Source organism: Ursus arctos, unplaced genomic scaffold (assembly GCF_023065955.2).
Source record: "Ursus arctos isolate Adak ecotype North America unplaced genomic scaffold, UrsArc2.0 scaffold_36, whole genome shotgun sequence".
NCBI lineage: Eukaryota > Metazoa > Chordata > Mammalia > Carnivora > Ursidae > Ursus > Ursus arctos.
This window is the reverse complement of record NW_026623050.1, coordinates 7502223-7528038: the sequence shown is the minus strand read 5'-3', so window position 1 is coordinate 7528038 and position 25816 is coordinate 7502223. Positions and strand designations below refer to the sequence as shown.

At 39.8% G+C, this 25816-nt stretch overlaps 1 protein-coding gene across 1 annotated transcript in view; it reads right to left on the bottom strand.

The window, feature by feature from the left end:
• The window catches only part of RTF1 (RTF1 homolog, Paf1/RNA polymerase II complex component), a 51992-nt gene that overhangs the window by 11061 nt on the left and 15115 nt on the right, over positions 1 to 25816 (bottom strand). Inside the window, exons 3-6 of the mRNA XM_026479974.4 lie at positions 13641 to 13788; positions 12465 to 12669; positions 5774 to 5888; positions 4960 to 5071 (exon numbers count right to left, since the gene is read on the bottom strand). Coding sequence (XP_026335759.1) covers positions 4960 to 5071; positions 5774 to 5888; positions 12465 to 12669; positions 13641 to 13788 — 580 coding nt within the window. The remainder of the gene's footprint in view (positions 1 to 4959; positions 5072 to 5773; positions 5889 to 12464; positions 12670 to 13640; positions 13789 to 25816) is intronic.

Below are 25816 nucleotides of genomic sequence, written 5' to 3'. Positions count from 1 at the left end.
AAAAAAAAAAAAAAAGAGTCATTACACTACATACTGAGTCAGAAAATGTTTTTTGGAGGGGCAGTCAGTAAATATTTTAGGTTTGTGCTTCATGTGGTCACTATTTCAACTACTCGACTTTGCTGGTGTAGATAAAAAGCAGCTACAATTATCAAACAAATGGGCTCCGCTGCTTTCCAATAAAATTCTATTTACAAAAGCAGGTAGTTTAGAGGCTCCTGGCTGGCTCAGTTGGAGGAGAACGCGACTCTTGATCTCCGGTCGTGAGTTCGAACCCCACATTGGGTACAGAGATTACTTAAATAAAACTTAAAAAAAAAAGTCATCTACCAACCATTATGTGACATAAAAACTAAGGAGTGACCTCTAGGATGTATGGTTAAGTGAAAACAGCAAGGCAGAGGAAAGTATGCATGGTGAACTACCATTAATCTAAGATGGAAGGTGAATCTGTGTCCTTTCATAAAAAAAAAAAAAAAAAAAAAGGATATAAAAAATATTTTTAAATGGTTGCCTGTTACCGGAGGGAGGCCAAGGGTGAAATAGAAAGGTATAGATACTAAATTTCTTTGAATATACCTTGTTTATTAGCAGCTTTGACTTGGGAACTGTGTGTGTGTGTGTGTGTGTGTGTGTGTGTTTTGTTTGTTTGTTTGTTTTTAAGTAAGCTCTAAACCCAACGTGGGGCTTGAACTCATGACCCTGAGATCAGCAGTTGCATCCTCTACCAACTCAGGCAGCCAGGCACCCCGGGAACCTTGTACTTCATATAATCATGGAACAAAATAACAATAAGTCATCTCTATGTAGCACAAGAGAAATGAAATATTCAACTGACGGCACAATCACACAATGGGAACTGTAACACTTGACTTTAAAATACAGTCATTCAAAAGATAGACACATAGATCAATAAAGTAGAAAGTCCAGAAAAAAACCCTCGCATATATGGTCAAATGATTTTCGACAAGGGTGTCAAGACCACTAATGGAGGAAATAAGTCTTTTCAAAAGTGGTGCTGAGAAAACTGGACATCCCAAGTCGAAAAAGAAAAAAAAAAAAAAAAGACGTTAGATCCTTACTCTACACCATATACGAATCAAAGACCTAAATGTGGGGCATCTGGGTGGCTCAGTCTGTTAAGCATCTGACTCTTGATTTTGGCGCAGGTCATGATCTCAGGGTAGTGAGATCAAGCCCCGCACAGAGCTCCACGTAAGATTCTCTCTCTCCCTCTGCCCCTCCCCACCCTCCCTCTCTAAAAACCAAACCAAACCAAACCAAAAAACAGAGACATAAATTTAAGAGCTAAAGCTATGAAACTCTTGGAAGAAAACATAAGGGAAATGCTTCACAACACGGGATCTGGCAATGATTTCTTGGATAGGACACCAAAAGCACAAGCAACAAAAGAAGAAAAAATTTAAATTGTACTCCATCAAAATTAAAAACTTTCATAAAACGAAAAGATACTATCAAGAGTGAAAAGAAACCTACAGAATGACAGAAAATATTTGCAAATGATATATCTGATGAGGGATTCATATTCAAAATATTTAAAGGACTCACAAATCACCAACAGAAAATGAAGAACTTGAGTAAAAAATGGTCAAAGGACCTGAACAGACATTTCACCAAAGAAAGATACTCTAAAGGTCAACAAGCACGTGCTCAACACCACTGATTGTCAGGACACTGCAAATCAACCCACAGCGAGATACCACGCCATACCCACTAAGATGGTTATGAGGAGCAAGACAATTAACAAGTCTTGGTAAAGATGTGGAAAAAGTGGAGCCTTTGTAACTTTATTGGTGGGAATGCAAAATGGTGAAGCCTCTCCGGAAAACAGTCTGGTAGTTTCTTTTCTTTGCTTCTTCTTCTTCTTTTTTCTTTTAAGATTTTATTTATTTACTTGAGAGAGAGAGACCACAAGCAGGTGGAGGGGTAGAGGGAGACTCGATTCCTGGACCCTGGGATCACGACCTGAGCAGAAGGCAGCTGCTGAACCAACTGAGCCCCCCAGATGCCCAGTCTGGTAGTTTCTCAAAAGACCAAACACAGAGCTACCATATGCTTCAACAATTTCACTCCTAAGTAAATACTCAAGAGAAATGAAAACATATGTCTACCCAACGACTTATACACAAATGCTCATAAGCAGCATTATCCATAATAGTCAAAAAGTGGAAACAACCCAAATGTTCATTGGCAGGTGAATGGATAAACAAAATATGTACATCCATTAATGAAGTGATATATGTTACAACATGAATAAATCTAGGAAACATTATGCTAAGTGAAAAAAGCCAGACACAAAAGACCATACATTGTATGATTCCAATTATATGAAATGTCCAGAACAAGCAACTCTATAAAGACAGAAAGTCAATTACAGGTTGCCTAAGACTGGGGGATGATAGGTCTGGGGGGCAGTGATGGCTAAGGGATATGAGCTTTCTTTTTGTAGTAATGAAACATTCTAAAATTTATTGAGTTTCATCTCACAGCTTTGTGAATATACTAAAAGCCACTGCCTTGTACATTTTAAAGGAATAAACAGTATGCTACCTTTGCTTTTGTTTTTAAAGATTTTAAGTATTCATTTGTGAGAGAGAGAGAGAGAGAGAGAGAGAGAGCGCGAGCGCGCACAAGCAGGGGGAGTGGCAGGCTCCCCGCTGAGCAAGGAGCCCAATGCTGGATTCGATCCCAGGATCCTGGGATCATGACCTGAGTTGAAGACACTTAACCGACTGAGCCATCCAAGCATCCCCCTACCTTTGTTTTATCTCAATAATGTTGTTATAAAAAACAAAACAAAACAAAAACCTTAGCATGCTGATTCTGAAATGGACTTATCAATATGGAGCTCATAAGGATAAAATTTATCCTTAAAAAAAAAAAATCCTAGGTCTCTGTATTGAAAGGCTTAGACATAATAGCCAACCCAGTAGCATGAGCCGTCCTCATGTCTGGACTATGGTGTTTAATAACAGTTTCTCGTGAAAAGACTCCTTAGAGAAATGGCCGATTCTAAATCCAGAAAAAAAAGAAAGCTACTGAAGACTACTGGGGTCTCACATCAAAAGGACTCAGGCTAGTGACTGAAGATGGGACAATTTGAGAGTCAATAATAACTGCAATGGATTAAATACACAAAAGGATTTTTAAATCCATGAGTTCACAAGGATATTCAAAATAAGCAAACGGGGGCACCGGGGTGGCTCAGTCAGTTAAGCCTCTGCCTTTAGCTCAGGTCACGATCCCAGGACCCTGGGATCCAGCCCCAGGCTATCGGCTCAGTGGGGAGTCGGCTCCCCCCGCCCCCCGCCGCCCCACTCGTGCTTTCTCTTGCGTGCTCTCTCTCTCAAATAAATGAATAAAATCTTAAAAAAAAATGTACACACACACACATACACACACACACCTCGGTGGTCACCTTTGGAAGCTGCTAAGGTACTATCTCATTCTTTTGAAAACTAGTAATAAAAGGTAAAAAATGCAGCATTTATTCTGCCTTTTTATATACAAAATGTACCTAATGGTAACTACATAGCTGATGAGAAATTTCTCTTTATAAAAGTGGACCGGATAATAAATGAAGAAAGAATGACCAATTAGAATATCACCATTTTGCAACTCATAATGAATTAAACGACCTACGTAATAATTATCAGTGGCTGCTGGGATAGAACCTGTTACTATTACCCAATTCTTCACCCTTCTCTGCACCCAAACCCTTTGCCATGTGACTCAGTAGTCCTCCCACCCATCAATGATGGGCTTGACACGTGACTTGCTTTGGCCAATGGAATATGCGCAGACCTGGCACTGCACCTGCCAATGTCAAGTCTAGGCCTCAAGATTCATCTAGCGCTTCCGCTTGCCCCTATTTCATTTCTACCATCGCCATGAGAAGAATGTGCCCTAGGTGTACTGGTCTGAGGGAGGGAGGGAGGGAGGGAGGGAGGGAGATACGTGCAACAGACCTGGTCCCAACCTGCAGCCTGGAGACAATCCCAGCTCACTTGTGTATGAGGCAACCCTCTGCTGAACTGCAGATCCATGAGCAAGAGCAAATGCATATTTATGAGTTTGGAGCAATCTTTTATTTCACAGTATTGTGGTAAAAGCTAAGTGACAGAGCTGGCAACATCACAGAATGTGAGACACAGGTATTATGTGTGTCCCGATGGAACTATACACCACCACCTAAAACTTAGCCTTCCCCTCCACACAAAAACCGAAACAGAACAAATCTGAATCTGTCCAATTCCCTGGCTCTTACTACAAATTACGGGAAATTCAAGAAACTAGAGCAACACATTCAACGCCTCCAATGGGGTGTACCCAGCATCTGAGAAACTATAGGACGAATGACCTAGTTTCTTCAAAATAAGCTGCAAGGGGGAAAAAGAGATGAACAGGAAAACCTATGCAGGTTAAGTGATTTCAGGGACATATTAACAAATCACAATGTGTGGACTTTTTTTAAGATCCTGATTCGAACAACCAAATTAGTATATTTTAATTACACAACAACTAGAGAAATTTGAACACTGACTAGATATTTGATAATATTAAGAAAGTCACTGTTACTGTTTTTTAGATGTGATAATGATACTGTAGTTACGTTTAAAACAAGAGAGTGCTTATCTTTTAAAGACACATACGGAAATATTTATGGTTGAAATACAATGATGCTGTGATTTACTTCAAAATAACCCAATGAAAGAGGGAAATACAGATTTAACAAGACTGGTTATGAGTTGATTGTTGAGGCTGGATGATGGGTTCATGGAGGTTCATTAAACTATTCTCCGTATGTGTCTGGAATTACCCATAATTAAGAGCTTAAAAAAAAAAGAACTGATAAAAAGGGGGGGAATATAAACGGGCACCAGAACGTCCAATTACAGGATCCCAGAGAAAAGGAGCCATTACATTTTCCCCACGGACCTGTTCTGTTCTTCCGTTTTTCCCGCTCTGCTTTTAGCTCCTCCATGGCTTGAGATTTCTTATCTAGTTTCTCATCCCGTTTGGAACGCCGTTCCTTGTTGTGGGATGTTACCTGGGAAGGGAAAAATATGCAGGATGGCTCTTTTTTATTAACAGGCAAAGAAAACATTCTCTATACCTAACAACGAATCATTCAGCTTTCCAATGGGAATCTACATAGGCTGCAGAAACTGAAACTTGTTTAGGGGAGGAGAGCATCCTCTAGTGGGCAAAGAGGGTAGAGCATAAAGTCGGCCCGGTCTTGCCTAATAAACAGAAAGCCTAAGATTTAGAGGAATAAACACTTTCTGGAAGGCCACCCTAGATGGCTCATACTTGTGGATATTTTTAACAAGCTTTATGTGATGAATGTAGAGATGACTAATTTTTGCAGCTACATTTATAACCATGTCCAGGATGACACACACCTGAGTAAACCTCAGAACTAATCCGGCTACCTGGGACAGGACGTTTATCAACTTTCCCTCAAGGAATGCTCACATACCAGTGAGTTGTTTTTTATAAAGCAGACTTGGGTGAAGAATTCCTAAAGCATTAAACAGCACAGCTAATGCTGAAATGATATGTCCAGAGATTAGCGAACCTACAAGATAAAGACAGTATGTCTTGCACAAACTGAACTAGGGTGATTCATATAAAACCATTTTTTAAAAATAAAACCATCTTTTACATAAACACACGCGCGCACACACACACACACACACTCAAGACTGAGGTTTATTTTTTGGATAACAAGGACCACTGAATTTCCTACCTGAGATTCTTGAATCTGTGTCAGCTTTTTCTTTTCCTGCTCCTCTTCTTGCTTTTTCTTTTTTTCTTTCTTTTCTTTCTTTTTGGCTGTTTTTAGTTTTTTCCTGATTTCAAATCTGGTTAAAAGATATTTGTTTGGTTTTTAGATGGAAATGAAGTATTTACAAAAACTGATTTCTAATAAATAGGATAAAGGAAGTAAGGAGGGGGAAGGAGCTAAACATCTTGGTTTCTTGCAAGAAACTCCAATGTACCTTATAGGTACATTAAACATATTGAACATAAGTATACCAGAAGTACTTGAAAGCATTAAGTTGGAATAGACTTATAATGAGAGAAAATATTCAGGCTACTATTGTACTCTGTTGGTAGCACACAGCTGTTCTTCAGCCTTCACATAACAGCAGAAAACAGCTGACTTCTGGATCAATAGCAATGATGTTCCATTAGAAACAGAATGAAACCACAGAGAGCCACTGTCACTTTTTTTTTTTTTTAAGATTTATTTATTTCAGAGAGACAGAGAGAGAGAGAGAGTGGAGGAGAGGGACAGAGAGACGGAGAATCCCAAGTGGACTCTGCGCTCAGCTTGGAGCCCGACATGGGCTCGATTTCCCAACCCTGAGATCATGACCTAAGTCAAAACCAAGAGTCAGAAGCTCAACTGACTGAGCCACCCAGGTGCCCGCACTGTCACATTTTTAAGGTGGTCAGGACAAAGACTGTATCTTAAAACCACCACTCTTGGGGCGCCTGGCTGGCTCAGTTGGTGGAGCATGTGATTCTTGATCTCCAGGTTGTAAGTTCGAGCCCCACGATGAGTGTAGAGCTTATTTAAAAATAAAATCTTAAAAACAAAATTTAAAAAAACCCATCACTCTCCATCTTTCTTCATTAGGAAAAATGCCCCCCCCCTCACCTCCACACCAGCAAACATAATGAATAAATATGCTGTGAATAAATAAACTATTCTCCTCAACAAATGCAATCTAGGCTCCTTCCCTATAATAAAAATCAGGCTCTTATGAAACAAAATTATTTTGGGGGGCATGAATTTAAGGAACATTATGGAAGGAATAAAGGAATATAATAAACATTAAACTTTTCATAACACTTTAAAATAATCCCATCAATTTTTTACGTAATTTTTAAAACACAGTACAAATCTCTTTTGTTATGTCCTTTACACTCATAATTAAGGTTGTTAGTGTACTTTTGTAATGTGATATAAAGGAGCACTGTTAATGAATTTACTTCTTTTAAAAACACATAACAACATACTCCTAAGTAACCAATGGATCAAAGAAGAAATCACAAGGGAAATTAGAAAATAATTTGAGGACTGAAAATGAATATACAACATAACAAAACTTAGAGGATGCAGCTAAAGCAGTGCCTAGACGGAAATGTACAGCTATAAATGCTTGTATTTATTTTATTTTATTTTATTTTTTTAAAAGATTTTATTTATTATTTATTTGACAGAGAGAGAGACAGCCAGTGAGAGAGGGAACACAAGCAGGGGGAGTGGGAGAGGAAGAAGAAGGCTCCCAGCGGAGGAGCCTGATGTGGGGCTCGATCCCAGAACGCCGGGATCACGCCCTGAGCCGAAGGCAGATGCTTAACAACTGAACCACCCAGGCGCCCCATAAATGCCTGTATTTAAAAGGAAGATAGGGGTAGCTGCCTGGCTGGCTGGCTGAGTTGGTACAGCACGTGACTTCTGATCTCGGGGTTTTAAGTTCAAGCCCCATGTTGGGCACAGAGTTTACTTTAAAAAAAAAAAAAAAAAAGAATATTTTGAATCAGTAACTTAACCTCTACCTTAACAGAGTGGAAAAAGAAGAGCAAACTAAATGTAAAGCAAGCAGAAAAAAATAATTAATAAAGATCAGAGCAGGAATTAATGAAAACACAGAACAGGAGAACAATCGATGGAACCAGAAGTTGCTTCTTAGAAAAGATCCAAAAAACTGACAAAACTTTGTCTAAATAGGCCAAGAAAAAATGACAAAAGATTCAAATTACTAAAATCAGGTACAAAAGAAGAGACATCACTATCGACCTTACAGAAACATAAAAGATATCATAAGGGAACAATATGAACAACTATATGGCAACAAAGTAGGTAATTTGGATGGAATGGGAAAAAACTCTCTAGAAAGCCAAAAACCACCAAAACTGACTCAAGAAAAAATAGGAATATCTGGATAGACCTATAATAAGAGACTGAAATAGTTATTTAAAAACTTCCCACAAAGAAAAGCTTATGCCCACATGGCTTCCCTGGAGAATTCTCCTAAACATTTAAAAAAGAATACCAATTCTTCACAAACTCTTTGAAAAAAGAGAAGAGGAAACACTTCTCAAATTATTCTATGAGGCCAGTATTATCCTGATACCAAAACCAGACAATGACATTATAAGAAAAGTAGGTAAATATCTCTTATGAATACTGACATAAAACTCAACAAAATAGTAGCAAATTAAATCCAGCAACTTATAAAAAGGATGATATACCATCACTAAGGAGGATTTATCCCAGACATGCAAGGTTGGTTCAACATAAGAAAATCAATGTAATATACCCATTATTAATAAAATACAAAAATCTCATGACTATCTCAAAAGACCCAGAACAAGCATTTCACAAAATCCAACAAACTGTCTTGACAAAAACTCTCAACAAACTTAGAAGGAACTTCTTCAAATGGATAAAAGATATCTATGAAAAAACCACAGCCAATGATGAAACACTGAATGCTTTCCTCCACAGATAAGGAACAAGACAGGGATACTCTCACCATTTCTACTCAACATCGTACTGGAGGACAAGAAAAAGAAATAGAAGGAATCCATACTGGAAAGGAAGAAGTAAAATTTATCTTTTTTGTAGCTCACATGATGTTATGTATAGAAAATCTTAAAGAAGCTACTAAAAACTATTAAAACTAATAAATGAGCTCAGCAAGGTTGGAGGGGGCAGGATCAATATACAGCAATTAATTGTATTTCTATATACTCAGAATGAGCAATCTGAAAATGAAACAAAGAAAGCAATTCAATTTATAATAGCACTCAAAAGAATAAAATATTTAGGAATAAATTTAACAAGTGCTAGCCTTTTCACCCAAAACTGTAAGAGAAGTGTTTAAAGAAATTAAATAATACCTAAATAAGTAGAAAGATAACAGGTTCATGGATTGAAAGATTTAATATTGTTAAGGTGGCAATGCTCCCAAATTTGATCTACAGATTCAACAAAATTTCTATAAAAATCCCAACTGCTTTTTTTGCTTTTGCAGAAACTGAGAAGCTAATACTACAATTCACATGAAATGTAAAGGGTCCCATATAGCCAAAACAGTGTTAAGACAGACATATACATAAATGGAATAGAATTGAGAGTTAACAAATAAACCTATATATATATATACATATATATATGTATAATTGAATTGCTTTGTTTCATATATATACATATATATGTGTATATATATATACACACACACTGCTTTGTTTCATATATATACATATACATGTATATATATACACACACATATTTATACACACACACACACACACACACACAATCGATTTTTGACAAGTATGCCAAGACTGCAGAAAGAACAGTCTCTTCAAGAGGTACTGAGACAACTAGATATTGAAATACCAAAGAATAAAGCTGAATCCCTACCTCACAACACATAAAAAAATTATCTCAAAATGGATCAATGATCTAAAACTCTAAGACTCTTAACAAGAAAACACAGAAGTCAATCTTCATGATCTTGGATTTGGCATATTCTCAGATATGACATTAAAAACTTAAGAAAGGAAAAAATAAATTATACTTCATCAAAATTAAATATTTTTGTGCATCAAACAATACTAGCAAGAGAATAAAAAACAAACAATACTAGCAAGAGAATAAAAAACACAACCTAAAATACTAACAAGAGAAAATATTTGGAAGTCATGTATCTGATAAGGGTTTCATAAGCAGACCATACAAAGAACTCTTACCACACAGCAGCAAAAAGACAACCCAGTTTAAAAATGGGCAAAGGATTTGAACAGACATTTCTTCAAAGATGTACAATTGGCCAACAAAGATATCATAAGATGCTTAATATCACTAGTCAACAGGAAGACGAAAATAAAGACCACAATGAAATACTACTTTACATCCACCAGGGTAGCTACTGTCAAGAAGAGGGGAAAATAACAAGTGTGGGCAAGGATGTGGAGACGCTGGACCCCATACACTACTGGTAGATATGCCAAATGGTGCAGCTGCTGTGGAGAACAATTTGATGGTTTCTCAAAAAGTTAAAACATAAAATTACCATATGACTCAGCAATTCCTCTATATCCAAAGGAACTGAAAATAAGTACTCTTGTATGTGTACATGAGTGCTCATAGTAGCACTACTCATAGTAGCAAAAGGTGGAAACAATCCAAATGTCAATCAACAGATGAACAGACAGACAAAATGCGGTATATACATACAAAGAAAGATCATTTAGTCATAAAAAAGGATGAAGTACGGATGCGCTATCTGGATGAACTGCAAAAATGTGCTAAGTGAAAGAGGCCAGTCACAAAAGACTACATACACATTGTATAATTCCTTTTACATACAATGTCCAGAAATAGGCAAATCTATAGAGACAGAAAGTAGATTAGTGGTTGCCGGGGGCTGGGAGGCTTGGGAGGAAACAGAGAAATGTCTAGTAGTGATACAGGCTTTCTTTCCGGGCTGATAAAAATGTTCTGAAATTCATTGTGATAAACAGCTTTGCGAATATATAAAAGCCACTGAACTGTACACTTTAAACGGGTGGATTATGGTACGCAAATGTATCTCAGTGAAGTTATTTAAAAAAGCGAATAGCTTATTATTCACACAATGTGCTTATGCGTACCATCTCACTCAAGGCTTACGATAATGTCAAGGAGGAAGCCGAGGCAGGACGAAGGTAAGGGACTCATTCTGATCACCCGGCCAGTGAGTCTGACCTGAGAGCCGCGACAAATGTCAGTGCTGTTTCCACAGACGAGCTACCTTTTATACTACCTGCGCCCAACTTAAAAAATAATGTTTTTTCAAGAGGCAGTCCTTAAGTGAAAAACCGAACAACTAAAGATGACGCCTCACGACTGGTGCTGCCGCCTATAAAATGGGATGCTACTGGTGTTTCCATAAAAAGACTGTTACTAAGATTGAACGAGATCAATATACTTGCATTTTAAAAAGTTTTTGATTTTATTAAGTAGGCTCCACGCCCAGTGTGGAGCCCAACACGGGGCTTGAACTCACCACTCTGAGATCAAGACCTGAGTTGAGCTCAAAGTCAACGCTTAATTGACTGAGCCACACGGGTGACACTATGGACTTCTATTACGTGAAAAGGAGAAAGTTTCTGAGTCACTATATTGCACTGCCTTATAACGAAACAAATGAACTACAAAACAAATCTCCGTTTTCTGTGAATGGCTCTGAACTTAATTATCATCCCTATAAACATTTCTCTAGTCACTGAAAACCTCACTGACTCAGCCAACTGTCTCACTAATATGTGAAATATATAAAAACCAAGTTTGAGATGAGCCACCCATTACTCCCCAGCTACTCTGTGATTTTAAATTTTATTTATTTGTCAGAGAGAGAGAAAAAGAGAGGCACAAGCTGGGGGAGGAGCAGGCAGAGGGAGAAGCAGGCTTCCCCACTGAGCAAGGAGCCTGATGCGGAACTCAATCCCAGGACCCTGGGATCATGACCTGAGCTGAAGGCAGACGCTTCACTGACTGAGCCACCAAGGCACCCTTACTCTGTGATTTTATCACAGGGCCCTATTGGCCTTATATAAGAATCTTGTTAAGCTCGCCACAGTTCAGAAATACAAATTTTAAGCCATCCTTAACCATCTGGCAACTCCAGCAGTTTCTTCAGTCCTGTTTGTTCCAACATAGTAACCTTGAAAGCATTACACTCAGAACAAATGTCTATTACTTGCTGCTGACTGAAAGCCAAACATTCTCATCCAGGATAACTTACTATACTTAATATGGTCTCCAAAAGGGACAAACAGGTTCCTAGATGAAATGGAACTAACTGTGGTCAGAGAAAATTCTATTTTTCTTTCACACTATTAGGTAGGTAGAAAAGGCTCCTAGTTCTGAGGATTATTTTAGTTCTAGAGACAACAAACACATTTATTTCTACTGTAAAATTACGTTACGAGATAAGGAAGAACTTTGGCCATTTAAATATAGCAAAAGTAATTAAAAAAATATTGAAACAGGGCGCCTGGGTGGCTCAGTCAGTTAAACATCTGCCTTTGGCTCAGGTCAGGATCCCATGGTCCTGGGATAAGTCCCGCATCAGGATCCTTGCTCAGTGGGGAGCCTGGTTCTCTCTCTCCCTCTGCTGCTCCCCCTGCTTGTTCAGTCTCTCTCTGTCAAATAAATAAAATCTTAACCAAAAAAAAAGAGAAGAAAACACTGAAGCAGCTTTTGACTATCAAAAGGCAATTTATTAACACCTGAGTTTAAAAAAAAATACAAAAATTATGCTGGAAGGATAGTCAGGTACTTAACTCAGAAATTATGAGAAGTTCTAAGTCTTGAATTCTGGGAAGACAGGGCTCCAGATATGAATTCTATCATGAAGGAATTACAACCTTACCTTTTTTTCAACACCTCCCTCTTCTCTATGCGGTTGAACAGTTCTTGCTCTCTCTCCTTCTCTGTCATCTGCTCCAGACGGGCCCGGTCTTCCTCATCACCCATGAGGTCTTCTCCATAGCCATCATGGAACTCCTCATCTTCTGAGGAAGAGTCTGAATCGGAACTGGAGGAGGAGCTGTTGCTGTCAGAATCTGACACCTCACCTACAGCAAGGCCAAACACCAGATTAGCCTCTGCTCCAGAAGACTGAGGCCACAGTGATGACCCCACAGTCCTGATAACTATTGCCAGCCCCCTTTTATTGAAGTCAGCTCTATGCCCAATGCAGGGCCTAAATTCACAACCCTGAGATCAAGACCTGAGCTGAGATCGAGAGTCGTACGCTCAACCGACTGAGCCACCCAGGCGTTAAGGTCCCTAATTCTTAAATAAATCAATTATTATCACGACAGTTGAAAAATGGTGATTTTCAATAATTTCTTCTATATTTATTAGTTAGCATTTAAAATATTCAATGTTTTAAAGAGTCATGACACTGACTGAATTCTCAATGAAACTCGATCTTGATAGGATAAAGGGTGATGGAAAAAGACAGTATACATTACAAATGAGTATTAAGTTAAACTTGCAATTTAATAAGAACTCTGCTTGACTCAATTTGAGCTAACATTCACAGATAATGTGTTAAAACGAGGTGTGGCCAATTCCATACAGGCCTGTTTGCACATAAATGTTATTTCTTAAAAGAAATGTAAGGTTTATCATTCTAGTTCTGGAACAAGTTCACGTTCATCCTAGTGTTAGCAAAAATTCTGGAACTGGTTTCAAAATAAGAACATTTTTTTCACTGAGTTTTGTATGTGGTTCAAGGATTTTCCTCCTCACAGCCAGACCATGCGTGTGTAACCAGGACTGAGCTGAGATTCTAATGCAGGGACTCCTCACGTGTTTGCTGGATAGGCTTTAGGGGCCTCACTAACCCTTTGGAACTGTGTGTTTTTCTTGCTTCATTCAGATTCTCAAAGGATCCATGACCACTGAGAAGGTTATGGACCGCTGAAATAAAGGTGGAGGCCATATTGAAACGCAGACCTGCCCCCACCACCCTGACCCATTTCTGACTCTGAAGCTTCAACCTGACAAGTTCACCCCCAGGTCTGGGCCACCTGCTCACCTTCCTCAGGGGCTGAGCTCTCAGCAGAACTGTCTTTATCCGAACTGCCTGAAGAAGCAGTTTTGTTGGCCTGTTTCTTCATGGTTCCTTTCTTCTCTATTTTTCTGGCCTTTCCCTTCTTCTTATTTTTATTGCTCCCAAATGTCCACTACAAGGAGAAAAGAAAAAGGAAAACTGAAACAGGGCCTTTATTGGGAAAAGCTGGAAGAGCAAGAGTCGAGTGATAGCCATCAAAATGGTTACAGGAGTCTCTACTGCTTTCAACCCAAAACAAATATACTGTATACGAACAAAGATGGAGTTTTTCAAACCTTGGTTAAAACTTCGTAAGTTCCAGTTTGTAATTTCCTAGAGATGGTAGATAATGGATATAACAAACATAAAATTTAAATAATGTACTTTTAATCACAACAGAAAAACAAAGCTATGAACCTTATGGCAAGTCAACTGAGCTAACTCACTCAGCTGGTATAGACCACAGCTTCTAAAGTTTCTTGTGACACAGAGGGCAGTCATTGCTAGGGGTTAGTATGTCTGGGTTTCAATACGCAGAAGATGGTTTAGTGCTGGAGTGGGTCCCAGGAAGGCAGGGAATAAAGCTTGTTAGTAGAAGAAAACTGCAGAAAGCACAGGGAGAAAGGATGACCGCCAATCGCTGGCATGGATGGTACCAACTGCAAGAAGGCAGACAGTAAACCACATTATTAAATACATGTACGTGTGTGCATCTTTTTTTTTTTTAACCTGCATATATAACACTACACATAATGTTTAAATTGGACCATAAACAGGAGATCCTACAGACATAAGGAGCTTGCAATTTGGGTTAACAAATAACAGGCAGGCAATACACAATCGAGGCCAATAAAATTGTCTCCAATCAAGCACTTTAATTACAAAAATCAAAGACTATATGGTTATTTTAAAAATTCACAAAAAACGATTTGTTATATTGGGGTGCCTGGGTAGTTCAGTGGGTTAAGCATCTGACTCAGGGTTGTGAGATCAAGTCCTGTGTCGGGCTCCACACCCAGCACAGTGTCTGGTTAAGACTCTTTCTCCCTTAGATGGGTAATAGGCATTAAGGAGGGCACTTATTGTGATGAGCCCTGGGTATTGTATGGAAGTGATGAATCACTAAATTCTACTCCTGAAACTAATACTACGCTGTATGTTAACTAACTGGAATTTAAATAAAAAATTGAAAAAAAAAAAAAAAACCAAACAAACAAACCTCTTTCTCCCTCACCCTCTGCCCCTCATTCCCCTCAAATAAATAAATAAATCTTAAAAAAAAAAAAAAAAGCTGTTAAAAACTACTTAGTTATATTAAACCATACCTCAATTGATCGTTTAACTTGCCAATTTTAGGAGGATGATTTTAGTTGAAAAAACTTTACTTGGGAGCTTTATTTTAGGTACTACAAAAAATAATCTTCATCTTTCCAGCATCACATTGAATTATAGATCTAGTATTAACAGAAAATGTCTACGTCTATTTAACAAAAGTACAAAGTCTTTGCTTCTCCTATAATGTGATCATAAATTAATTTCCTACTTCACAATAGTTAAGATCAGAAGTAAATTTATTTTGGAGGGTTGTTTTGGGGGTGGTGGAAGGGTAGTTCTGGCGCAGTTTCTTATGAGCTGTTCTTAAAAGCCCACAGTCTGCCAGATTAAAATATTGAAAAATCAAAGAAATAAAATCCCTTTCACATTTTAATTTACTTTTTTTTTTTTTCAAAGATTTGAGAGAGAGAGAGAAACAAGAGAGCAAGAGAGAAGAGTGTGCACACTTGCACACGAAAGCAGGGGGAGGAGCAGAGAGAGGGAGACAAGCAGACTCCCTGCAGAGCAGGGAGCTCGATGTGGGGGCTCGACCCCAGGACCCTGGGATCATGACCTGAGCTGAAACCAAGAGTTGGACGCTTAACCGACGGAGCCACCCAGGCGCCCCTACTCTTAGTTATTTTAATTGCCACTTATTTTTGTAGGTAAGAGCTAAGAAGAAGGGAAAAGTAGGGGGGGAAAAAGTCACATGTTCAAGAATGATACATTAAATGAGTAAACAGCAACTTTTCTTTTTAAGTGAATTTACCTCTCAGACTTTTAACATTTCAACACCTAGATTATTATTTAGGAAGACATCCCATTGCTTCTCCTCTAAAGCCTACTTTTCAACCGTTTCAAATTTTCATCACTCAAGGAAGATAATTTTTTAGGTCAGTTTGAAAGAATCCAAAAGAGGCCAAAGGGTTCAATTTCTTAGTCAATTGAGCTAAAATGTATCAACCTCCCATGCTGACAATGCACATATTTCTACAGGAAATAACCTAAAAAACACCTTTTGTACTGGCTTTGGTTACAAGAAGTAGCACAATTACACACATAGTAAGTGGTCAGGATTTATTGGTTGGTTATGAAACCTCTTCCAAACACGGTGTCTTGGCCCTCTGTACTTCTACCAATGGGAATATGAGGAGGCCGAGAGGGGAAAGGTTGAGCTCCCAGTGTCACATGTGTGTTAAGAGTAGCGAGGTCTATTTTTGCTTACAGATTTGGGTTTCTCGTGTGCAACAGTCAATTCTGAACTCCCTAGAAGGGGGGAAAAAGTGTCTACGAGAGAAAAGAGATGAATGTTAAAACAAGTCACATAGGTGAGTCGAATTCAGGAGGTGCCAGGAAGCTACCTGGCTTCCTTCCCCTTCCTCCCGCTACTGCTCCAGTCGGCCACTGCCTGAGCCTAGCAACTGTCACTCATTTGCAGTCTATGCTGTTTATCCCTTGGGGGAGAAGGAGGAAAGATAAGAAAGAAGAAGAAAATACAACGTTTCGACTTCAAAAGAGTTTTCCTGGCTAAATCTGAGTGGGAAAGGAACCTCGTTTTTTTTCCTTCCAACAGCTTCAAAAGAAATGAGACAATAAAAAGACCTCATCTCCCATGATGCTGACTCAATAGGGTCTGTCGTGCCAGTGGCAAACAAGCAGCGTCACGTATATGTGACAGGCTGTTATGGGAATTACAATAATGTACACGACTTCACTTTAAAATACAAATTCTTGGAGCACCTGGGTGGCTCAGTCGGTTAAGTGACTGACTCAATTTCGTTTCGGGTCCTCATCTCAGGATTGAGATCAAGCCCTGAGTGGGCTCCAACAGGCTCCCTGCTCAGCAAGCAGGGAGTCGGCCGGAGAGTCTCTGCCCCTCCCCTGGCTCATGCTCTCTTTCTCTCTAAAATAAAAATGGATAAGTAAATCTTTAAAAAAAAAATAAAAAAATACAAATTCTTATGAATATGCCTTTCAGTACTGAGAAGCTGGATTAAGCTGTTTATAAATTTATTTTCTAAAAAAGTATCTTATTTTTGATAAACCTTTAAAATCTAATTTTAAAAACAATATATGCTCGTTATGTGAATCTTTGAAAAGATACGAAAGTATTTTTAAAGTTAAAAAAAAAAAGAATCACTTTGGGGGTGCCTGGGTGGCACAGCTGGTTAAGTGTCAGACTCTTGGCTTCCGCTCAGGTGGTGATCTCAGGGTCGTGAGATCAAGCCCCATGACAGGCTCCAAGCTCAGCGGGGTCTACTTGAGATTCTCTCTCCCTTTGCGCCTCCTGCTCAGGCTCTCTCCCTCTCTCTAAAATAAGTAAATCTAAAAAAAAATTACTTGTATTTCACCACCCAAAGACAATCACTTAAAATTCAGGGGCCAGTTAATTATTATTTATGTACTATTATTTAATACAGAGAAAGACACTCAAATGAGTTCCAATAATCTTCCAAAGATTTTTTTTTCCTGGAGAATAAATCACATTTATTTTATTTTATTCTATTTTGATTCCAGTATAGTTAACATATAGTGTTACAGTAGTTTCAGATCACATTTGTCATATTTTACTTTTACTCCCATAAACTACAGGTTCCTGAATGTTTTTGGTCTAAGCACCTATTTGAAATATTTGCCCAGCATCTCTTCTCCCAAGATCACGGTCTGTGATAAACCTTAAAGGACAGGGTCAAAGCTTATGGCAGGTAACATCAATAAATATCTTAATCCAGTTATACAACCCAGAGGTTGCTCCCCTGTCCCTGCAAAAGACTTATTGTGTTGACTCTAAGACAGAAGGTAAATGACTCCTTCTTTCATTGCCAGAGTGTGGTAGTAAATGGAGTCTAAAGGATAAAGGACAGGATTAAAGGAATGCTCTTAGGCTTTCCCCATCCAGCAGAGAGTACAGGAAATGACCTGGCATTTTATTTTATTTTAATTTTTATTTAAGATTTATTTAGAGAGAGAGTGTTCCTTTTTTTTTTTTTTAAGATTTTATTTATTTATTTATTTGACAGAGAGAGAGAGAGAGAGACAGCAAGAGAGGGAACACAAGCAGGGGGAGTGGGAGAGGAAGAAGCAGGCTCATAGCGGAGGAGCCTGATGCGGGGCTCGATCCCACAACGCCAGGATCACGCCCTGAGCGGAAGGCAGACGCTTAACGACCGAGCCACCCAGGCGCCCCAGAGAGAGAGTGCTCCTGCATACGTGAGCACATACACTCATGAGTTGGGGGAGGTGCAGAGGAAAGGATCTTCAAGCAGACTCCCTGCTGACTATGGAGCCCAAGGCGGGGCTTGATCTCACCACCCATGAGGATCATGACCTGAGCTGAAACCAAGAATCCGACACCTAACCACTCAGGTGCCCCTGACCTGGCATTTTAAAATTTGTTTTGGGAACTGTGACTCTACTGAAAGGCAGGTTCTGTTGTGACCTTGAAAGTGCCACACGGAAGGCAAGCATGAGAAGGTAAGTGCCTGCTGATGGGCATCTGAGTACAGAGGCCAGAGCCTCCCCAGTGAGAGCCGCTCAAAAACAATCTGGGAAAGGGCAAGGATGCGCTGCCAGTCAGGACTGTCGTACACATGACTTCCTGCTCTCCCGGCATTCTATGTGGAGGCAGGCCCCACAAACCATCGGGGAAGCATCAGGTAGACAAGCAGTCAAGAACACCTCAAACAGAGACTGGAAAGATGTGTTCCTAACTACCAAATTAAAAGAGATTAGCACTTTGACTCCCGCTGATGTAACAGATACTATAATGGGCAGCGTTATCTAACGATACAAGGAGGGTGAGTACTACACAACCCTGTGCCAGCTTGAGTGTGTGGGGGTGGGAGAAGCAGGTCCTACTCTGGGAAGCAGCTGACCTTACTGGTGCCCAGTTGACAGACTGGAAGGAACATGGGGTGGCAAGTGGTAATTTTGGACTTGGGTAGCTTTCAGATGCAGGATTTTGAACATCCTGAGGCAGAAAAGCAAAGAAACTTCAAGATTTCAGAGAGGTTATCTCTAATGGGCAAGGAAGATCATATTCTAGGTCTCAGGATCCAGAGTAGAAACCACAGCAGGGCAGTTACTCTGAAATGAATTTACAAGTAAAATGAAATACATCCAGGTAAGTAGTGTTCAAGAACAGCTGGGCTAGTGATAAACCACACTGGGATTAGGGTTAAAAGGACTGGAATACAGCCCAAGCCCTTCACCTGATAGTGTTTGCTTACCTGTAAAGTAGGAATAATAATATCACCTTGAGCACCTATCAGGGTAGTTTGAGACTCAAAGGAGACAGAATAAGAGAAGTACACAGAGCACATCAGAAACCAAGAAGTTCTGTATAAAGGCAGGACACTAGTTTATGATGCGAAAAGGAAATCAGAACCTCTGTTAGCCGGTTTTAATATCATATCTGAAATAGGGGAGTCCAGATGATCTCTATGACCCCTTGGATTTTTAGAGTTGTAGGATTCTTCATGAAGTGAGTGGTATACTAAGCCAAAGCAACTATCCAAAGGATTTTGTAGTCATTATTCTAGACCTTGACAGTGGCCAGCAAAAAGGTGTGTGGGGAGGACAGGTTCCTGATTACGATGTTTTTTCCCTGAAGGTAGAAAAGGGTCAGCAGAGTTGAAGAGTATAGGCAATTTAAAAGAATATTAAAGAGTATGAAGGATATGAAAAATATGAGGGATAGTAAAGAATATGAGAGGTAGCTCAGCTTGTTCAGCTTTCTTTTTCTTTCTTTTTCCTTCGACTAGGTAATTAATCAGACAATCACACACATTCAACTGGAAAACACACAGAATCCCTACATTGAGTCACAAAAACTTACAGCCTGATTATGGAGACAAAAACAAAAGTGAAACAGCAGTCCTACAAAAAAAAATGTAAAAGATAATCAGTGCCTCCATTCCACTGCTTGGTGGAAGTGTCAGAACGTAAACAAGTTTGAGCACGTGGTTCATGAAAACCACTTCAGTTTTTCTAAATTCTTATGATGAGATTTTATGGTCTCTAGATAAATGAGGTGGTACTGTACGGTTATCTACATAGCCAAGAACCAAGATGTTAAAAAAAAAAAGGGGGGGGGTTTGGTAAGCAATCCACATCGCTGTTGTTAAAATCAAGTACTAAACCAGAGTATTCTGACCTCAACTGTAGTAGGTCACCTGGGTTCCTGACCCCAGGGATCAGATGCAGGAAGTTGGGAGTAAAGAGACTACCCAAAGAGGAGAACGATGGCCACATCTTGCTTACATTCACAGAGGAAAAAGCAAAGGTGTAAAATGCACTGCACACAGCTCCATATTCTGGAAGTTCTTATTTCACAATACAAGAACTGCCATTCATAATCATGACTAAATCAGCAAGAAAAACAACTATATATAATAATGCCTACCAAAAATTTCCCAAGTACAGTGATTTTTCTAGATTTTCAAAGATTTAGTTTCAGTACTGGGGTAATTCATCTATGTGTAACATCTTGTTCCAGAAGCACGGTGTGTACAAAAACTCCACTAAACCAACATACACACAGGGAAACACTAGCTTGGCAGGGAAGGCCTTTCTCGAGAGCTTGTGCTAATTAGGTATTATCTGTATGGTAAAGCAATCACACAGTGCTCTTGGATATCTAGGTCGGCTTCCCGGAGAAGCTGTTACTAAGTGAATTTTTAAGTAAAAGTTGTATCATTTTCAAAATGTTCTATTAATAAAAATACTGGAACCAGCAAGAGATAACAGAGTGGGAATAGGAGCACAACTAGATCCAAGTGAGAGTATCTGAAAGATCAGTTAAGAAAAAAAGAAAAGGAAGAAGCTTCAGAAAGAAAGTAGAACAAAATGAAATGGGGGGAAAGCAAGAGGAGAGCAAAGTTTTCAAAGAGGCAAGTGGGGGCATAATTGCCACCAGGAAGACTGACAGCTCTGGGGAAGAAAAAACAGGTGTGACAAGTACTGAACTACAGGGCTGGGCCACATGCTTTTATTTCTCAAAAATGTTGAAAACAAGACTATACATGAAGCTTTAAAAAATAACTCTTGCTTAGGCGGAGGGTATTAGAAGATAATTCAGCTGTTTCCTTACTTTGTCTAATGTAGTTTTATTCGATTTTTAACAATTAAAAAAGGGTTTTGGTTTTTCAATGTGATTTTTACTAGTAACAATTACGGAAATTGGGGCTTCCTTCTTATCTAGCTGTAGCGGTTTCTGAAAGATCTACCATGTTTTTTGTGGGTTTTTTAAAAAATATTTTTATTTTTAATTAATTTTTTAAAGAAGATTTTATTTATTGGAGAGAGAGCATGAGTTGGGGGAGATGGAGAAGCAGACTCCCTGCTGAGCAGGGAGCTGACAGGGGGCTTGATCCCAGGACCCTGAGATCATGACCTGAGCCAAAGGCAAACACTCAACCAACTGAGCCACTCAGGTACCCCAAGGTTTTTAACTTTAAGTAATCTCTAAACCCAATGTAGGGCTTGAATTCACAACTCCAAGGTCAAGAGTCGTATGCTCCACCAACTGAGCCCCCATGCACACGATCCACCATGGTTTTTTTTTTGTTTTTTTTTTTTAAAGATTTTATTTATTTATTCAACAGAGATAGAGACAGCCAGCGAGAGAGGGAACACAAGCAGGGGGAGTGGGAGAGGAAGAAGCAGGCTCACAGCGGAGGAGCCCGATGTGGGGCTCGATCCCACAACGCTGGGATCACGCCCTGAGCCGAAGGCAGACGCCCAACCACTGTGCCACCCAGGCGCCCCTCCACCATGTTTTTAAAAAGGATTCTGGGGGTGCCTGGATGGCACAGTGGGTTAGGCACCCAACTCTTGATTTCGGCTCAGGTCATGATCTTGGAGTCGTGAGATCAAGCCCAGTGTAGGGCTCTGCACTTGGCGAGGAGTCTGCTTGAGATTCTCTCTTTCCCTCCCCTTTACTACACCCCCCTCACCTGCCCAGCTCGCTCGCTCTCAAATAAATAAAATCTTAAAAAAAAAGGGGGGGGGCACCCGGGTGGCTCAGTCATTAAGAGTCTGCCTTCGGCTCAGGGCGTGATCCCAGCGTTCTGGGATCGAGCCCCACATCAGGCTCCCCCGCTGGGAGCCTGCTTCTCCCTCTCCCACTCCCCCTGCTTGGGTTCCCTCTCTCGCTGGCTGTCTCTGTGTCAAATAAATAAATAAAATCTTTTAAAAAAAAAAGGATTCTGAAGTACCTGATTTAGGACTCTGTTCTTCCTAACAAATGGACATTTTTGTTTGGGCCATTTTTTTTTTAAACCCATCGTGTGAATGAGCGGTTGCTAGCTTTCTCCTCCTCCCTATTATTTTTTCTCCCTGCCACTCCTGTTTGCACCCTTGGTGGTGTTTTTCCTATCAAATGCTTTCAGGCACAGGAAGTGACAACACCAAAATGCCACATCATAGTCTTATGACCTACCACTGAGGTGTGCTTTCCAATTTCCCAGGCTTGGTCAATGTAACCCTTACAGAAAGAGTCCTGAATCTTATTTTCACATGTGTCCCAAGATATCATCGAGAATAATCTCTTCACCAAAAATAATACACAAGTATATTTTCTTTCATTAAATTTAGGTTTTCCTCCCTGCAAAGATGCTACACATGAAATATCTACTATTCTTTCCCTACTTGAATCTTATGCTTTATGTCCAATGTGCCCAGTTCTCTCTATCTCCCTCTTCTACTGGCCCTGATCAATTAGCTAGATACCTTCTGGCTCTAAACTCAGGGCATGTCTTTCCTTTTAACAAACCACCCATTAGCCTTCTAACTCTGTTGTTCTTGACCAGTTTTCCGTCCTAGCAAATCTGAAGGGACCAATATACTTCTACCAGTATTCATGGCTTACTAATAACAATCGACAATAAAAGAGTGGAAGGGGAGAAGAGCCGGGAGGTGTATTTTTAAAAAAAAGTCCAGAGTAGCTTCTGGCACAGAAATTAGATCACAGGGGCACCTGGGTGGTGCAGTCATTAAGCGTCTGCCTTTGGCTCAGGGCGTAATCCCGGCATTATGGAATCGAGCCCCACATCAGGCTCCTCCGCTATGAGCCTGCTTCTTCCTCTCCCACTCCCCCTGCTTGTGTTCCCTCTCTCGCTGGCTGTCTCTATCCTGTCGAATAAATAAATAAAATCTTAAAAAAAAAGGGGGGGGCACCTGGGTGGCACAGCGGTTAAGCGTCTGCCTTCGGCTCAGGGCGTGATCCCAGCATTATGGGATCGAGTCCCACATCAGGCTTCTCTGCTAGGAGCCTGCTTCTTCCTCTCCCACTCCCCCTGCTTGGGTTCCCTCTCTCGCTGGCTGTCTCTGTGTCAAATAAATAAATAAAATCTTAAAAAAAAAAAAAAAGATTTAAGAAAAAGAAATTAGATCACAGACTCCACCTAACTGAGAACTGCAACTTGAACAACCAAATTTCAAAAAGGCTATGTTGTAAGTCATACGGATATAGGCATCATAGGAGGAATCAGAAGACGTAGTAAATTACTTCAGTATGTGGTTTTTACCTACAGAGGTGTATCAACATCACGAGAGAGGGGGGAAAAAAGCAAGAGCCTCTGTCTCAAACTTCACATTCTAAGAATCTTGCAAGTCCCCTACCTACCTTAGAGTATCTTTAAGGCAGCCATAAATCTGAGTTCACAGTAATACCACTGAGTTCTCCAGTAGTTGGCAGGATTTTTTTTAAGATTTTAAAAAATTTATTTATTTGTCAGAGAGAGAGAGAGAGCGAGCACAAGCAGGGGAGCAGCAGGCAGAGGGAGAAGCAGATTCTGTGCTGAGCAAGGAGCCTGATGTGGGACTTGATGCCAGGACCCTGGGATCATGACCTGAGCTCAAGGCAGATGCTTAACCGACTGAGCCACCCAGATGTCCTGAGGATTTTTTTTTTTTTTAAAGATTTTATTTATTTATTCGACAGTGTTAGAGACAGCCAGCGAGAGAGGGAACATAGCAGGGGGAGTGGGAGAGGAAGAAGCAGGCTCATAGCGGAGGAGCCTGATGTGGGGCTCGATCCCATAACGCCGGGATCACGCCCTGAGCCAAAGGCAGACGCTCAACCGCTGTGCCACCCAGGCGCCCCTCGAGGATTTTTTTAAAAAAACTATTTTAATCTTTTTGGACAGTTTGCTTAACTGTCCAAGATTCACCCTAACTTTGAGGTGATCTGTGCTAAGCTAGTAGCCTGGGCCAAAGACTGATATGATAATGCAAACCAAAGGGCACGTTTCAGAACGACCGTGTTACAGAGGCTGCTATTCCGAGTGGGGGTCGGGGGAAGGAGAATGGAGTAGAGCCTGGGACCCGGAGGCAGCAGCATGAGCAAAGAACCTTGTGGGGGAAAGTTACTCAAAGTCTCGCTCCGCACTGAGCAGGGTGCAGCTTGTGTCTCGGCTTGGTCTCTAACAAGCGCATAAACAGTTGGCTAGCATTCTAAGGTGAGGACATTTAGACTTGGTTAAGTAGCTGTGAGTGACAAAGGGAACTGTAAGCTGTAAAAGCTTTTAGAAAGGCTGGATCTACTCTAGTACAAGTTTTGGACTCCTCTAATGCTGTGAGGTTGACACACCCTCTGCCCTTCTGATAGAAGCAGCTAAAAAGGATAAAGAGAATCCCTACAGTAACTGCATACCTAGGACTCTGATCTAATGACAGGAATAAGGCGAACCCAATACTTCAAAGGAGAGTCACTGCTTGTATCTTAAGGAATTGTGAAGACGAGAGACATGTTATGAGGTATCCCAGGCTCAACAGAGATTCAAACTTCACAGATATTAGGGGCAAATCCATAGAAGCTGACTTCTGAAACATGAAAAATAAAAATAGTTCATGTAGGAATAGTGGGAAAGGGAATTATTTCAAGATTTTCCTGTATTGTCTATGCATTTTTTTAAAGAAAAACAAAAACAAAAAAGCAAAAAATTACTTCATAGAGCCTACAACTTTTCTAACAGATTATTTTATCAATTTGAGAGGAATTATAGTTCCTCTAGTTAGTTAATATAGTATATTAAAAATAAACAAAAGAAAAAACCCACATATTCACTACCTCTTGCTGTGGGAAGCAATTTTAGATTAAATTATTTAAGATTAAGAGAACTTCACTACAGTCAATCAGAATACAACCATTCCTAATTTGCATATGCACGGCACTGGTAAATATTATTCTAGACGTTAATTAAATGTCATTATAATAAAAACATTTTTTACTTTAGCGGAACTTTAAAATAAAATAAGTACACTGTTAAAAATATTTTCCTAGGGGAACCTGGGTGGTTCAGTTGCTTAAGTGTCCCACTCGATCTGAGCTTGGGTCTTGATCTCAGGGTTGTGAGTTCAAGCCCCAAGTTGGACTCCCTATATATTTCTATATAGATAGATAGATAGATAGATAGATAGATATTGGATTATCTATATATAAATATTGGATTATATATCTATATCTATATCTCCCCAAGGCTGCAGGGTATGAGATTCAACAGAAAAGAGGCATCTGGCGTCTCTCCAGGAAATTACTAAAAGAAAAAATTTTAAATCAAACGAGGAACACATAGGAGGGCTTCAAAGACCTTTCCCTTCATCCCTCTCTTCCATTAAGGTTCTAGATCTTTTAGGGCCTTGGGTGGGCAGTTTGGGAAAGTCACCTTGGTTTAAACAACGAACAGCCGAATTTTCCACCCTAAAAATTACCACCACCACTCTGAGGCTGTTGATTCAATCTATCCAAAGAAAGCTTCTTGTCTTGCTAAAGTACTTCCCACTAACATATGGCATTCTGGTTTTTAAAAAATATTTTATTTATTTATTTTTTAAGCCACACGCAA